The following is a 16,263-nucleotide window of genomic DNA, read 5'->3' as shown; positions in this document are numbered from 1 at the left end:
AATGTTTTTCACATATGTATTTGGTGTTATACGTTTTGCCTCTGTTACTTATCTGTGGTCTTTTTGTTTTATTCTAGGTTTTGGATCTTTTGTGGAGAAAACGGTTATGCCATATATTAGCACCACTCCAGCTAAGCTCCTCAATCCCTGCACCACCGACCAGAACTGCACCAGTCCGTTTAGCTTTAAGAACGTCCTTAATTTGACCAGTGATGGCAGGCTCTTCAATGATCTCGTAGGCAAACAGCAAATCTCTGGTAACCTGGATTCCCCGGAAGGTGGTTTTGATGCAATTATGCAGGTTGCCGTGTGTGGGGTAAGTAGTATCTAGAAATTACTGACACTTGAGTGTTTTTTTTCGCCATCATTTTAGGTTAAGATACCTTCAAATGTCGCAATATTTCTGAGTGTCGGCACTCGTGGACTCTGCTCTGGTGCAGTGGTGATGCCCGGTGCCCAATCAGCACTTGCGTCACTGGCCACGTCTTCAGACAAATTGAACATCAATAAGTGAGATATCAGCTGCAACCCGGACTTGCTCTTCATGTTCAATTCGATGGCGGAGATATTGACCCCAGTGTTGATTGGGTGCCGGCGTCAAGTGTCATAATAACCCCACGGGAGCCCCGGGACAGTGAGTGCTGGAACGACACGGGAGGGGAGTATAAGCTTTTTATATGTTATCGGGGCTAAACATTTAGATTGAGAAGGGGTTGTCCTAGTAGTGGATAACCCCTTTTAAGTTTCTAGCAAGAGATATTTATCCATCCTGAAAGGGGTTGTCCATGGTGACAACACTTGTTTCCTTTACTGGAGAATATGGACATCATAGTGATGGCATGGATGTAGACGTTTTGCCTACATGATCGCTGCAGGCGCCACTCTGGCTCCCTGTATGTTGGCCGGGATTAAAGGTTTGGTAATATGAACCTTGGCATCTAGTTTGTTCTACCAAGTAAGGTCGCGTGGCTGCAATGAGTTATGCCAGCCTAATAGACTGCAGTGAGTTAAGAGGGACTGCTAATTTCAGTAGCTAAGCCAGCCCCCTTTTTATATGTAGGCATAAAAGGAAGCCAGCTTTAGCTGTCCCCCTTCACTCACTGTCACGGACATGTGCCAACATGGGAAGCACCACATTAGGGACATTGTAGGGATTTTTAAGTGAGTTTCTAAATTATTAGTCAATGTGACATAAATGATGTGAATGTGTGTAATGTGTATAATGCATTCCGGCATATTACTCGGACATGAGTAGACACGTAATCGCTGTTACACCAGTAACTAAACAGATCAGTCTTGTGCCTGTCATACTTGTGTTCTTCACGCTCCATCCATTTATTTCAGGAGCAAATTGGTTGGAGGAATGTGACGCGCTTGTTGGTCTTCTCCACTGATGCCGGCTTCCATTTTGCTGGAGATGGAAAATTGGGAGGAATCGTGCTGCCGAACGATGGGAAATGTCACATGCATGATAATATGTACACAATGAGCCATTATTATGTAAGTCTATACTTACAGCCTTTAAATGACTGTCTAATGACTTCAGGTTAAGGTCATATTGTGTGATATCTGCAGAGAACAGGATGGCACCACATAACTTATGGTAGGTCTCGTCCAGTTCCCTGCAGATCCTGCTCCTAAGTGCTCGCCTTTTGCCATGTTGGGGTTTTCTGCAAAATTCCTCCAACTGGTGATAAAAAGTGGCACTGGGTTCTGACCAGCAAAGTCTTACCCGTCATGAGTGCTGATGAGATGCCCATACTACTTCTCATTAGACAATTATGGTAAGATTCTGGGATCACATCTTGCCTATTCAGTCAGTATAATTTTATTTTGTATTTTGATATTAGACTTTTCTGAACCCAGCTATACTAAATATGTATTTTTATTTTTAATGGGGCAAAATGGGGGTGATTTAAGTTTTTGTTCTCATATTTTTTTAAACTTTTTCCCCCCTTTTTTTTTTTTCTGTACCTGTTAGTCCCCTTAGTTGCCATCATCAGATCTCTTGTGCAATACATAGCACTGCACTGTAGAGAGAAAATCAAGATCTCCAGTGAACGCCAGCTATACAGAGTATCGCAGTGACAAGCATTGGGTTCTTTAGCATGTCCCCCCCGTCATGGCACACCCCGATCACATCACCGGTGCGGCGATGGCTGCATGGAATGATGCACCCCCTGCTGACGATTGCTGCATGTTTGTGTCAGAGATTGACAGCAGCATTGACAGGTTAACAGCCACAGTCAGCCCTCCACCCATTGCTGTTACCCGCTGGCTGCATGCTGGCTGCAATATTGGATTGAAGTTCATTCTCTGTCCTCCGTAGTACATCTTGCAATCTTGCCTTGTAAGGAAAGGGTGAATCAAACACCCGAAAACCCCGCCCCTATGGCTGAAGATTGTTCCCTCCAAATTCAGGTGACAGAGTCCCTTTAAAGGCAAATGATGGCTGAATAATTCTGCCATCATGTGGCGGGAAAGATATGGGTTTTGCTTGAGAGCCCACAGCAGAGGTTGGAACGCTACTTATGGCGTAACTGTACATCATATATTGCAAAGGGGTTAAACCATGGACATTTGTCACTGCATTGCTGACATGTTTTGATTTCGAGGTCACCCATTGTAAAAGTTTGTCATGATTAATCCATATTTTTTCTTTTCCTCACAGGACTACCCGTCAATTGCTCATATAGTACAGAAACTTAGTGAAAATAACATCCAGACTATCTTTGCTGTCACTGAGGATTTCCAGCCAGTTTACAAGGTACATGGTCTGCCTAATATTCAGTAGATAAATCTATAATCTGAGCAGGTAATGTAAAGTCTGATCTGCTGTCATTGTAATAGGAATTAAAGAACCTGATACCAAAGTCCGCCGTAGGAACGCTTTCCTCAAACTCAAGTAACGTCATTCAGTTGATCATTGACTCCTACAATGTGAGTGCATTTACTTTTATAGATTAAAAACCTCTGGGGTCCCGTGAGTGGGGGATTCGTAAACCAGGTTTTTTTTTTTTCGTTTTTTTTTCTTTTCAGTCATTGTCTTCAGAACTGATTTTGGAAAACAGCAAATTACCAGAAGGCGTAACTATTAACTATAAGTCATTCTGTAAGAACGGGGTTATCGGTACAGGAGAGAATGGAAGGAAATGCTCCAACATCTCTCTGGGAGATCAGGTCCGTGTTAACCCCCGAGAACGCTTCTCATTACATGAAATTGTCCTGCATTATATGCGGAGATCTGTTTCTTTCTAATCTGTGATTTATTTATTTTTTTATTTTAGGTTCAGTTTGAGATTAGTGTAACAGCTCATAAGTGTCCTAAGAACGATCAAACTGACAGTATTAAAATCAAGCCTTTAGGTTTTACGGAAGAAGTAGAAATCGTTCTGAAATATATCTGCGAGTGTGATTGCCAACAGTCTGGAACCCCTGATAGCCCAGAATGCCACTATGGAAATGGCACATTTGAATGTGGAGCCTGCAGGTATACTCACGTCATTGTTGTCATTCAAAACGTATACATTAATCCGCCATAGTTTTGAAACAGCTGAGAGGACAAGTGGATAATGGAATATTTTTATTTTATAAGGGGATCTGTCAGGAGTTAAGATGTATTTAAACATAATGTAATTATTAGATGATTGGATCAGAGTATCTCCAAAATGGCTGGTCTACTCGCCAGTCAGAGAGCTCATTTTGATCCTCATCTACTGAAAAGTCCCTACAATGGGCATATGAGCTTTACAACTGGACCTGGCTGGTGCACCTTGTGGGTGGCTGGCTGGTGCACCTTGTGGCTGGCTGGCTGGTTGGTGCACCTTGTGGCTGGCTGGCTGGTTGGTGCACCTTGTGGCTGGCTGGCTGGTTGGTGCACCTTGTGGCTGGCCGGTGCACCTTGTGGCTGGTTGGTGCACCTTGTGGCTGGCCGGTGCACCTTGTGGCTGGTTGGTGCACCTTGTGGCTGGCTGGCTGGTTGGTTGGTGCACCTTGTGGCTGGTTGGTTGGTGCACCTTGTGGCTGGTTGGTTGGTGCACCTTGTGGCTGGCTGGCTGGTTGGTGCACCTTGTGGCTGGCTGGCTGGTTGGTGCACCTTGTGGCTGGCTGGCTGGTTGGTGCACCTTGTGGCTGGCTGGCTGGTTGGTGCACCTTGTGGCTGGCTGGTTCATATAGTTGCGGGAGCTATATTGTGGCTGTGCATTCTCGCCTCACGTTGGATCTTCCTTTCTATCCAGGTGTAATGATGGCCGTATCGGGAAACATTGTGAGTGCAGTACCGAGCAGGTCAGCAATGAAGATATGGATGCTCAGTGCAGAAAGGAGAACAGCTCTGAGATTTGCAGCAACAACGGTGATTGTATCTGTGGACAATGTGTGTGTAAGAAGAGGGACAACCCCAATGAAGTGTATTCTGGAAAATACTGCGACTGTGACAATTTCAACTGTGACCGGTCTAATGGACAGATCTGTGGAGGTAAGTATGAGCACAAGCACACATCCCACTTGTGTGAACTGCTCTTTCTCACCAGAATCTGACTTTAACTTGTCGTCTTCTCTGCCAGGTAATGGAGTTTGTAAATGTAGAGTATGCGAGTGTTTCCCGAACTTCTCTGGAAGTGCATGCGATTGCTCCGAAGACAAGACAACATGTATAGCATCGAATGGCCAACTATGCAACGGAAGAGGCGTATGTGAATGTGGAAGGTGTAAATGTACAGATCCTAAATTCCAAGGACAAACCTGCGAGATGTGTCAGACCTGTGCTGGTGTTTGCACTGAGCACAAGTAAGTATTAGGGGAGTAGTCACACCCTAAATATTTCTACCTTGCTTTACATATATATTATATACTTTAACGGTGCCTCTTTTTTCGAGTCAACATCATAGCAGTAGGCAAATCTTATGTATGTGTATAAATAAAAAAAATAAATAAAGATAGATAGATAGATATGATGTAGGTAGATAGAGATGTATGTGTGTATGTAGTGCTAGAGTGATGTCACTAATCGAAGTTTCCTGCACATAGTAATATACTTACCAGCTGCCATCTTCTTCTGTTATCGCCGCCGCTCCGGTCAGTCTTCTGCAGGCTGTTTTACCTGCCGGATCGCTCAAGTGTTTGCTCAATGTAAGTCTGAGAGAATGAGGCCAGAACAAGCCTCTCCTGGACTTACATTGGGAGCTTGTGACCATTACCTGTGACTTCTGGTCGCAAGATGGTAGAAGGGGACCGGAACAGCATCGGGAAGAGCTGAAGATGACGCCTGGTGAGCATAATACTAGGATCAGGGAACTTGGGTGAGTGGCACCACTCCAGTGCTGAAATAATGTTTTATAAAAAATTGCTAGAGTGGTGCTTTAAGGATGGATTCACACAGGATTATTTTTCTATTGATTTGGTTACAGCAAATGTGCAGCAAAAATGTGTAACATAGTTTGATGTAATGTGGCAGATTTTTTTATATTGCAAATTTACATTAAAAGCCACATGTGTTGCATTCAGATTTTGCAGCCAATTCATTGCGTTCAAATCCATGATGGAAAAATGCTACGTGTGACTCCACCTCTGTACTGTTTCTCCCTTTATCATAGATGGATATTGTCAGAGAGGGCTTGTGAAATCCAGCACTTTTAGGCTATGTGCACACGTTGCAGAATTGCGTCTGGAATTTTTTTATGCGGATACTGCATCTCTTGGCAGAAAACGCAGGTGCGGATTTCATGTGGATTTTGTGCGGATTTGCTGCAGATTCGCTGCGTTTTTACCCCTGCACATTTCTATAATAGAATGGGTACAAAAACGCTGCAGATCCGTGCAAAAGAAGTGACATGCTGCTACTTTTAATCCACAGCGTTTCCGCTCGGAATTTTCCACTCCTTTAGCACAGCATTTTTTTTTTTTGCATTGATTTACATTGTACATTGTACTGTAAATCACTTGCAGATCTGCAGCGTTTCTGCACAGCAAAAAACACTATGGATCCGCAGTAAATCCGCAACGTGTGCACATAGCCTTACAATTTACTGCTTAGTCAAATTTGCAGCTGTTCTTGAGATATTAACACTTTACTTTCGTTCACAGCATGTTGCCTAGGAGGCCGACCACTGCTGCGGTATAGCTTGTAAGCATTGAAGCTGGTCAGCTTGGTGGCTCAGTGGTTAGCACTGCATTCCAAAGACAGTGATGGGGAATCTAGATTGTGAGCCCATCGGGGACAACGATGCTAATGTGTGCATACTGTAAAGCGCTGCGGAATATGTTAGCGCTACATATATAAAAAATAAAGATATAGATTAGGATGTAATGGCGCCTTCAGAGCATTGCTTACATCCTTAATAGAAAAGAGCTTGTAAGCACTGTGCATGTTCTGCTGGCTAGCAGCGGTGGTCGGTCTCCAAGACAACTCGCTGTAAACAAAAGTTGGTATCTCAAGAATGGCTGAAAATTTTAAGTTCATGTAAATGCAAGTTACAACTTAGTTGCCTTACCCATTTATGAAGAATGGAAATAACCTTTTAAAGATTACTGGAAACTTTCCAGTAAGTAAATCTTATGTCCCGCACTGTATTTTATTCTTTTATCCTTGTACCTTCTATGCACTCATTGGAAAGATTACTTCTTGCATTCAATTTTTTTTTTTTTTTTTTCATTTTTTTTTTGTTTTGTTTAGGGAATGTGTTCAGTGTAGAGCCTTCCAAAAAGGAGAAAAACAAGCAGTCTGCAATAGTCAGTGCTTGCATTTCAACTATACCATGGTGGATAGCCGTGACAAGCTACCTCAGCCAGGACAGGCAGACGCCCTCACTCACTGCAAAGAGAAGGACGCCGATGACTGCTGGTTCTACTTCACCTACTCTGTCAATGCCAACTCCGAAGTTCACGTGCATGTGGTGAAGGATCCAGGTAATGCTTGGTTTGCTTCCCGGGTTATGGCTGCACCCAGTTATATCGAGCATGGCGTCTTCATTCCTTCATTGCGTTTATCTCTCTTCCTTTCAGAATGTCCCAGCGGCCCTGACATAATCCCAATCGTTGCTGGCGTGGTGGCCGGGATCGTTCTCATCGGGCTGGCGCTGCTGCTCATATGGAAGCTTCTTATGATCATCCATGACCGGAGAGAGTTTGCTAAATTCGAGAAAGAAAAGATGAATGCCAAATGGGACGCTGTAAGTATCCTGCGGGCTACATGTTATCTGAGAGCAAGATTGCATTTTCTGTAAAGGTGTAACGGGCTTTCTGTAGAAAGGAGAGGAAGCCATAAATGTGTGACCCCTATGGGAGTCTCGAATACAGCCGGACCACACTTTATAACATAGGTGAGGGACACGGTCACTAATTACTCTTTATTTTTCGTAGTGAGTCTTACACCAGTTCTCATAACCTTTTTCTCCAGTCTGCTTTCTTGTTCTTTCTCCATTTCTTTTTGCTATCTTACCTGTGACTACTATACCATAGGTGTTTTAAAATAAGATTAAAGTGGCCATACTTCCATACACTTCTATGCACGTCTGGGTCACATAGTAAAATCTGATCTATAAAATCATCCATGGCTAAATCTATAGTCATTGGGAATATAGGAATACAGCCACATAGGAAAAAGTATGTGCAAAGATCTGGGAGCACAAATTATTAACTATAAAACAAGCACGTTCAGTTATTAGCATTTCTGGGATCGAGTCACTGGTGACCTAAGTTTCCCCCTTTCTAATTTGTTTGGCCTGTCAATGTATTGCAGTAGGCTGAACAGGGGAACGTTGCTTAGCATGAAGACCTCCTTGGAGCTTTTGTCCTTTCCTCCCCCCCACACAGTAGTAATTGGAACAGTTTATAGCCAATGATTATTATATCCCTAAAAAAAAAATTGTGCCCAGATTAGTTTAGCATTGTGTGGAATGGGGTCGTCTCATCGTGTTATATGGTAAATCTGTAAATTGCTTGTAAAAACTAGCAACTTTGCAATTGATTTGCTATCAGAAATGTTCTCAAGAACGGCAGGATTTTTCATTTTGTTTCGCGCTCATTGCTTAGGTTACCAGTCACCTCTTCAGGCCATGAGAATGGCTTTATTGCTTCCACTTTCTGCTCAGTGGCCGGTGTCCTATACAAGGAGCGCAGCGTGTGCTCACTCTCCCCATTTCAGCTTGTAACGGCTCTCTAAAGCTAGTCTGATCACTGCCCAGCGTCAGGCCCCCTGCGCCCTCCTATGCTGCCTCTGCTTGCGTTATTGGCGAGAGCACAGTTTGGGCCAATGGCACAACCACACCGCTGGTCCCAACTGACAACCAAGAATGCATCGGCCCCCAAAGCAGGAAGCTGAAATGCAGGGGAGCGTTACACTCCTGTTCTAGAAGATGAAAAAACCCATGGAAGAGAACAAAGGATTGGTTATGAGAACAGAGACCATTGGTGCTATTGTGTACATGGACTCCCATCACATAAATCAAACTATTTCTATGAGCATGTAGCTCTTTCAAAGACAAGGCCAGCCATACCTTTACATGGCCAGTCTGTTCCTCCGTTACTGAGAAATCGGCGTTTGAATTGATATCCAAATGAGGCAGAAGGACTGTCGATCTGAAGCATCTGTCACTCCAGCTCTATTCCCCGCCCAGTCATACCTCCTTCTGCCTGACTGACCGCCTCTGTGCTGTGACTTCAGGGAGGAGTCATCAGTCAAGCAGCAGGAGGAGGTGGTGCTGGGCAGTGAATAGAGCTGGAGTGACAGAAGCTTCAGATCTACCATAGTCCTTCAGTCTCATTTGCATATCAATTCAAATGCTGATTTCTCCCTAACGGAGGAGCGGACCGGCCATGTAACCATTTTGCTTGACTTGTTTTAGGTAGGGCTACATGCACATATAGTTTGGTAGACAAATAATTTCCCTTTCATCATTCAATTCCCTTTAACCCCTTTCTGACCTCGGACGGGATAGTACGTCCGAGGTCAGATCCCCTGCTTTGATGCAGGGCTCCGCGGTGAGCCCGCATCAAAGCCGGGACATGTCAGCTGTTTTGAACAGCTGACATGTGCCCGTAATAGGCGCGGGCAGAATCGCGATCTGCCCGCACCTATTAACTAGTTAAATGCCGCTGTCAAACGCAGACAGCGGCATTTAAGTACCATTTCCGGGCGGGGCGGCCGGAAATGACGTCATCGCCGACCCCCGTCACATGATCGGGGGTCGGCGATGCTTCAGAATAGTAACCATAGAGGTCCTTGAGACCTCTATGGTTACTGATCCTCGGCAGCTGTGAGCGCCCCCCTGTGGTCGGCGCTCACAGCACACCTGCAATTCTGCTACATAGCAGCGATCTGATGATCGCTGCTATGTAGCAGAGGCGATCGTGCTATGCCTGCTTCTAGCCTCCCATGGAGGCTATTGAAGCATGGCAAAAGTAAAAAAAAAAATAAAAAAAATATAAAAGTTTAAATCACCCCCCTTTTCGCCCCAATCAAAATAAATCAATAAAAAAAATATCAAATCTACACATATTTGGTATCGCCGCGCTCAGAATGGCCCAATCTATCAATTAAAAAAAAGCATTAACCTGATCACTAAACGGCGTAGCGAGAAAAAAATGCGAAACACCAGAATTACGTTTTTTTGGTCGCCGCGACATTGCATTAAAATGCAATAACGGGCGATCAAAAGAACGTATCTGCACCAAAATGCTATCATTAAAAACGTCATCTCGGCACGCAAAAAATAAGCCCTCAACCGACCCCAGATCACGAAAAATGGAGACGCTACGAGTATTGGAAAATGACGCAATTTTTTTTTTTTTTTTTGCAAAGTTTGGAATTTTTTTTCACCACTTAAATAAAATATAACCCAGTCATGTTAGGTGTCTATGAACTCGTAATGACCTGGAGAATCATAATGTCAGGTCAGTTTTATCATTTAGTGAACCTAGCAAAAAAGCCAAACAAAAAACAAGTGTGGGATTGCACTTTTTTTGCAATTTCACCGCACTTGGAATTTTTTTCCCGTTTTCTAGTACACGACATGCTAAAACCAATGATGTCGTTCAAAAGTACAACTCGTCCCGCAAAAAATAAGCCCTCACATGGCCAAATTGACGGAAAAATAATAAAGTTATGGCTCTGGGAAGGAGAGGAGTGAAAAACGAACACGGAAAAACGAAAAATCCCAAGGTCATGAAGGGGTTAAAGCACAAAGTTTTTAGAAAGTAACCAGTCCGTTTTACTATGTGTAAGACATGTAATGGGGTTTAGAGGGGTAGCTATAGGGGGTGCAAAGGTTGCCTTTGCACCTGGGTCCTTCTGTCACAAGACACCAGAATTTTAGGCCATGTCCCACTTTTTCCAGTCTGCATTGAGGCCCTGAAGCCCCAGTTTATTCCGCTGGTCTCCGTGCATACTATACTAGCACATTACTGGGGGAATAGGCCTTTTTCCAGCATGTCCTGTAATTATTACATGCAGTCAGGCATACAGAGAAGTATTGTCGTGTCCACCCGAAACCCCCCAGTGGGTGGGCTGTCAGCTCCTCGTCTGATTTTACTGTCCTTGCGTTGTCTGATTTCTTCTGTCAATGTGATCCTCTTTCTTTGTGGATTCCTTTCTCCAGCAAGAGAATCCTATTTACAAGAGTCCTATAAATAATTTCAAGAATCCAAATTATGGACGTAAAGCCGCTCTCTAAATCTCAGTTTGTATCTTCTCTCTTCTTTTTTTTTTCTGTGCCTTTTTCTTGCATGTTTCTTGCACTGTCTCTTATATTAACACCGTGTGTGCCAGTGAGTGTTTACTGGTGATGGGTGGTGGCTTTTTACAAAGCTTGTTTGCAAGTGGCTTGAGTGTTAACGGGTCCTTTTTTGCAACCTAGTAGTTAAAATATAATTCTGCATCCTGTAGCCCTACCAGGTACAAAGTCTCGGACGTTTCCTCGAAGGCAATTCCACAAAGTCCCTTGTGGGGTTCGCCATATACTTGCTAGCCTTTCGAGCACTATAGCTTGTTCCGTGTGACGTCCCCATGTTGGTTTGCAGCTAAAATGATCTAATCTAGATTGTTCCCATTTTTTGAACCCTTTGCCATTGTCTGTTACTGCCATCGGTGCATGCACGTATCCCACCCAAACATTGGTAATACGGAAGCGCCCAGCTAATCCTCGGAGCACGAGTAGGCCGGTGTGTGGAGCATAGACTTTCTTTGGGTTTGTACACCTTTGCTTACACTCTAAGCCAGTCTTTGCATTGTGGTCTGTACTCATACCATGATACACAGACGTGTGAACGAGACATTAGGATTAGCGGAACTTTTTTGCCCTTTTGTTTAAGCAATCAGTGGGTGTCTTTGGAACCAGATCCAAGCACCCATCATAACTACTTAACAGTAGCTAGACCATAAAAAAAAGTTTTCAAAAACTTAGGTTACCTTTTAAATGGGTACTTTGATTCCTTCACTTTAGTAGTCTGATGCCATCAAGTATAGCATTCCTATACTCTCCTCGCCCTGACGTCACAAGCTCAGTGTCCAGATCTAGTTTGCTTTTCCCTCCGACTTCAGAAGATACTATTCCAATATCTGATTACATTTTCATGAAGCTCAACTCAAATCCTGGTTCCATTTGTTTTTCACATTGATGTCCCCTTGGAAACCTCTGTCCTTCATGGGAGGCTTCCCAGGATTACTCATGTATTTTCTCTGACTTCACTGCCTGAACTTTGGCTTCTGCCCATTTGGGACAGTGGTTAGTTTTTTCCATAATAGAGTAATGACTTCCTCCCCTAGTTAGTACACGCAGTGCCTGGATATAGTCCACATATTACATGAATCTACAGAAACCGGCCAATACTTTCATGTTTCCATTCTGTCTATTAAAGGACTGCCCTGTGGACGAACATTGGGGCTACTTGACCCCTCTTTTGAAATGATTTGGGGTTCCAGCAGTTTACCGCTACCAAAACAGACATTCATGACACTGAAGGCTTTAACGGTTTTTATAGATTCATCATTTTTTATGTTTTTGTGGCTGACCTTAGTACATCTACAATTAATGCAGCTAATTGGTGTGCAGACATTTTTTTTGTTCTATTGACTTTTATTCTAGGTGTGTCTGTTTAAATGGATTCTGTCAGCACAGGATCACTGATCAAACCAAGTCCGGCCGAGGAGCAGCGGGGCCAAACCTTTAGCTCATTTAGCTACACCTTCACACCTGCTTGTTGTCCCCCTATCTCCACCCTCCTATGATTGACAGCTAGGGCAGAGAACAGTGGCGATAGATGGAAACCAATTAGTTGTAAGGGTGTCGTTGAATGATTTGGCCCCGCCATGGTGCACAGAGCGCCTGGACTTGTCTTGAACATTCATTTTGTGCTGCCAATCCCTTTAGGACGACGATATTTCCCGCATCACCCAATAGCACAGACTGAATCCTGTAGGACATAGTTGTTGTTCTTGATAGTGACCTTCAGGAAAAGCGCTTGGGGGTTGTCCACTATCGGACAACCGCTTATTAAAGGCTGAAAAGTTGCTGCAGAACTCTAAAAAAAAAAAAATCTATTCTTTCCTCCTGGAGCCGTTGCAGGAAATGCTGGAATTTGTAGTTTTCTAACAGCTGGTGGCTCTCAGGTTAGGGTACTGTCACACAGTGGCATTTTGATCGCTACGACGGCACGATTCGTGACGTTCCAGCGATATAGTTACGATCTCGCAGTGTCTGACACGCTCCTGCGATCAGGGACCCCGCTGAGAATCGTACGTCGTAGCAGATCGTTTGAAACTTTCTTTCGTCGTCTAGTGTCCCGCTGTGGCGGCATGATCGCATGGTGTAACAAAGGTGTGCACGATATTGTATACGATGTGCGCATAGTAACCAACGGCTTCTACATCGCACATACGTCATGAAATTATCGCTCCAGCGTCGTACATTGCAAAGTGTGACAGCAGTCTACGATGCTGGAGCGATATTGTTACGATGCTGGAGCGTCACGGATCGTGCCGTCATAGCGATCAAAATGCCACTGTGTGACGGTACCCTTAGAAACACTCACATAAGGCAACAACCATGATAATGTGGGTGACTGTTTTTGTGTTTGTCCCCCCACCTTATGTTTATTCTGCTTACTGACCATTAATGTGCAATCCAGTCCTTTATTAATTTGCTAGTGTCTGGAGATCAGCTCGAGCCATTGGTTAGATACACGGCTTCACCTTTATCCACGGGTTGTGTTAAATTGTGGCCCCCGGGTGCGCCTCGCCGTGGCCTGACTGCACTGTGTGCTGTTGTCCATGTGTGTATTCAGCAGGAATGCTTTATTTCACGCACTATTTGCTTTTGTGCTGTGATTATTCTACATTTCGTTCCACTTTTTTTTGTATTAATTTTTTTTTTTTCATCTAATCTTGTTTTTTAGGGTGAAAATCCCATCTACAAAAGTGCGGTGACAACGGTGGTGAATCCGAAATATGAGGGAAAATGAACAGTAATTTTGCGTACATTTTACTGCACTGTTTATGCAAAGTAGCCATTTTTGTTGTCCATCCCCACCCGCTGGCGTCAGATGGGCCGTACTGCAATGATTTACTGACGTGTAACAGTGTTTGATGTTCAGATTTTCACTTGTACAGTTTATGTAAAAATAAATTTTTTTTTTTTCTTTTTGTGCAAAAATCTGTTTTGCAAGAAAACGCAATCGGTGCCATTGGACTGTCGAAACCACGTTGAATGCTCAACCCATGAGTCACTGAAGGTCACGCCGTGCCTTTCTGACCTTTGTGCAGGCAGATATTTCTTTGGGGACGGAGGGTAAATCACTGAAGGCTTTTCCAATCATCGTATAATGATTATAGGGAACTTGGGGCTGGAATCTACCGACAGGCCAATGTTAACGGTGCGTACCTCAGACTTCGGCAGGTTCGGAAGGTGCAGCGAGCGCTCTGTAATGTATATTATGGCTGAATGCAAGAGAAAGTGAGCAGAAAAGCAAGCGGATGTAATAATGGTCCTGGAGCATCCTCGGTAGATTCCAGCTCTGCGCCCATTGCTGCCTAACTTTGCCTAGCCAAAAATCACAGTGCATTATTTGTTTAAAGGCCTTAAATCGTGTCTGAAGCGGACGCTTGTTTTTCAACTTAAAGGGGTTGTCCATAAAGAAATAAAAAAAAAAAAAGGCTACTTTTTAATTTCTGGGGAAACAGCACCTCCCCCTTGTCTGGTTGTCTCTGGTACTGCAGCTCATGTCTGTTCCGGTAGCCAGCGCTGGGCTGCAATACCAGATACAGCCTATAGACAGATATGCGGTTTCTGTAAGGGGCAGACCTTTTTTTTTTTTTTCCAAATTTACTAGACAACCCTTTTAATTTTATTTTTTCCTAAATCTGGTGCTTCCCTACCTTTCTTATTCACTTCTAATTTTTTTTTTTTTTTCTTCTTCATCCAACATCAGGATTTTACCCGAATGTGTAACGCTTGGTTACAGACACACTGACCATCTCATTATATACTGCCTCTTGTTACATTATGATTTGTGCCATTCAGATTCATTGTATGTTGCCCCTGGACCATGCGCTTTACCTCTGTTTCAGGTTTGTCACATTTCTTGTTTTAAAGTGCCTTTTTATTTTAGCAGTTGTTCACTTTTTACAGTACTGTTAACTGAACTTTATTTATTAAATAAAATGACCTAAAATTTTAGTTGTTTTTTTTTTGTCTTTCTTATGGACTGTCATCTCTTGGGTGTCTTCTCAGTGCGGCAAATATTCCCACAATTGTAGGTCTGACATTTCTAACCCTCCCTCCAAAGTCTCAATTTACCTTTTTTTTTTGTTGTTTTTTTTAATCGTCTCTGGTACAGACTGTGTAAACATAGACTAGACCATCTACGCCTAATTTATCACAGAGGCTCGTGCTGGATGATGGAACTGAAGGGTCCGCTGACACGTGTCTGACTTTACACCACCTGTTGGTTATATCGGGTCACATCAATTATCTGTTTGTTTGTTTGTTTTTAGGACTCTGTTCAGCCCACTGCAGCTTAACAGCCATATAACCAATTCTGTAGGGAAGCACAGTAGCCCAATGTAGTGGAACATAATTGGTAACTTTTCTGTTTATTCACTGTTAAATTCTTAAAGGGGTATTCCCATCTCCAATATCATATCCCAATATGTATTAGATGTAATAATCCTTCCATTTAGAAATGTAGAATAGTTCTTCTGATTAGCTATTCCTCTTTCCTCATGTGCAGGGTATTGCAGTAGTTTAGGTATCCATAGTTACGACCACTAAGAGCTGTCACTGTATCAGTGTTCATAACAATGGATACCTAAGCTACTGTAATGCCTTACATGAGGTAAGTGACATAGAAATGTAGTATAGTTCTTCTGAATCACTAATTGCAGGTATTTGCTTATATTATTACACCCATTACATACTGGGATAGGATCTTGGCGATTGGAATACCCCTTTAAGTCTTTAGTGCTTCATAATGATATGCAAGTCAAAAGGTGTGGCCTACTTGCCCCATTTATTTTGCCTTGCTGTATTGCTCTCTGCTTGATTTAGAGCAGATCTGTAACTGCAGCGCTTACAGGAGTCTGAGGTAGTCGAAGACACGCCCCCGCCTCATTATTGGTCAGAGCTGCTTCTCTTCCTCCCTTGCAGCTCCGCCTCCTAAGATTAGTTGCTGTGTATAAACCCCAGCTCGGCGCAGGCTCCCCCCGGAGGGTCGGCGCAGGCTCCCTCCTGGAGGGGTCGGCGCAGGTTCCCCATGGAGGGGTCGGCGCAGGCTCCCCCGATTTATAGCATAATAAGGGCAGAATAATTATAAAGCACAGACTACAAAAAGGATGGACGGCAGGTAATTGTGAGCGGAGCCAAATAAGTCTTTAGGAAATGGGCTGCGGGATCGCGTTAGGTGGGCTGTCTCACAAGACCTCTTATTATAGATCCATGTATTTCTGAAGGCTGCAAATTTCCAAAATAAGAGGAAATGGTGGGGGAAAAAAAATGCAAATCTGCCTTTGTTTTCGGTTATGTTTTTACCTGCACCTGTCGGTATGGTTATGGTAATACCCAAACTGGCATGCATGTTTTGTTTTATTGTAAAACGTTCTATTTTTCAGTCTATGGAGCTGTATGAAGGCTTGTTTTTTTGCCTGACGAGCTGACTTCTACATTGATACTACTTTGGGGTACATATATTTTTGATTTTTACTGTATTTTTTTTTTTGGGGGGGGGGGGGGGGGGCTGGGTAATATTTTTTTGGGGGTAGGAGTGCTGACCGAA

The 16,263-nt window shown here is 43.5% G+C and overlaps 1 protein-coding gene across 2 annotated transcripts in view; it reads left to right on the top strand.

Moving 5' to 3' along the window:
• ITGB1 (integrin subunit beta 1) overlaps nt 1-14,669 on the top strand; it is a 40,490-nt gene extending 25,821 nt beyond the window's left edge. The window contains exons 6-17 of one of the 2 annotated variants that reach the window (XM_069729669.1): nt 78-316; nt 1,345-1,500; nt 2,672-2,767; nt 2,851-2,940; nt 3,040-3,180; nt 3,288-3,490; nt 4,239-4,477; nt 4,566-4,788; nt 6,674-6,906; nt 7,003-7,169; nt 10,596-10,676; nt 13,390-14,669. In XM_069729669.1, coding sequence (XP_069585770.1) covers nt 78-316; nt 1,345-1,500; nt 2,672-2,767; nt 2,851-2,940; nt 3,040-3,180; nt 3,288-3,490; nt 4,239-4,477; nt 4,566-4,788; nt 6,674-6,906; nt 7,003-7,169; nt 10,596-10,670 — 1,862 coding nt within the window. In that variant the 3' untranslated portion in view covers nt 10,671-10,676; nt 13,390-14,669. The remainder of the gene's footprint in view (nt 1-77; nt 317-1,344; nt 1,501-2,671; nt 2,768-2,850; nt 2,941-3,039; nt 3,181-3,287; nt 3,491-4,238; nt 4,478-4,565; nt 4,789-6,673; nt 6,907-7,002; nt 7,170-10,595; nt 10,677-13,389) is intronic. The other variant, XM_069729670.1, reaches the window with a different exon arrangement.
• The last annotated feature ends 1,594 nt before the right edge of the window (nt 14,670-16,263 follow it).

This window comes from Ranitomeya imitator, chromosome 6 (assembly GCF_032444005.1).
Source record: "Ranitomeya imitator isolate aRanImi1 chromosome 6, aRanImi1.pri, whole genome shotgun sequence".
NCBI lineage: Eukaryota > Metazoa > Chordata > Amphibia > Anura > Dendrobatidae > Ranitomeya > Ranitomeya imitator.
This window is presented reverse-complemented; position numbering and strand designations above follow the sequence as displayed.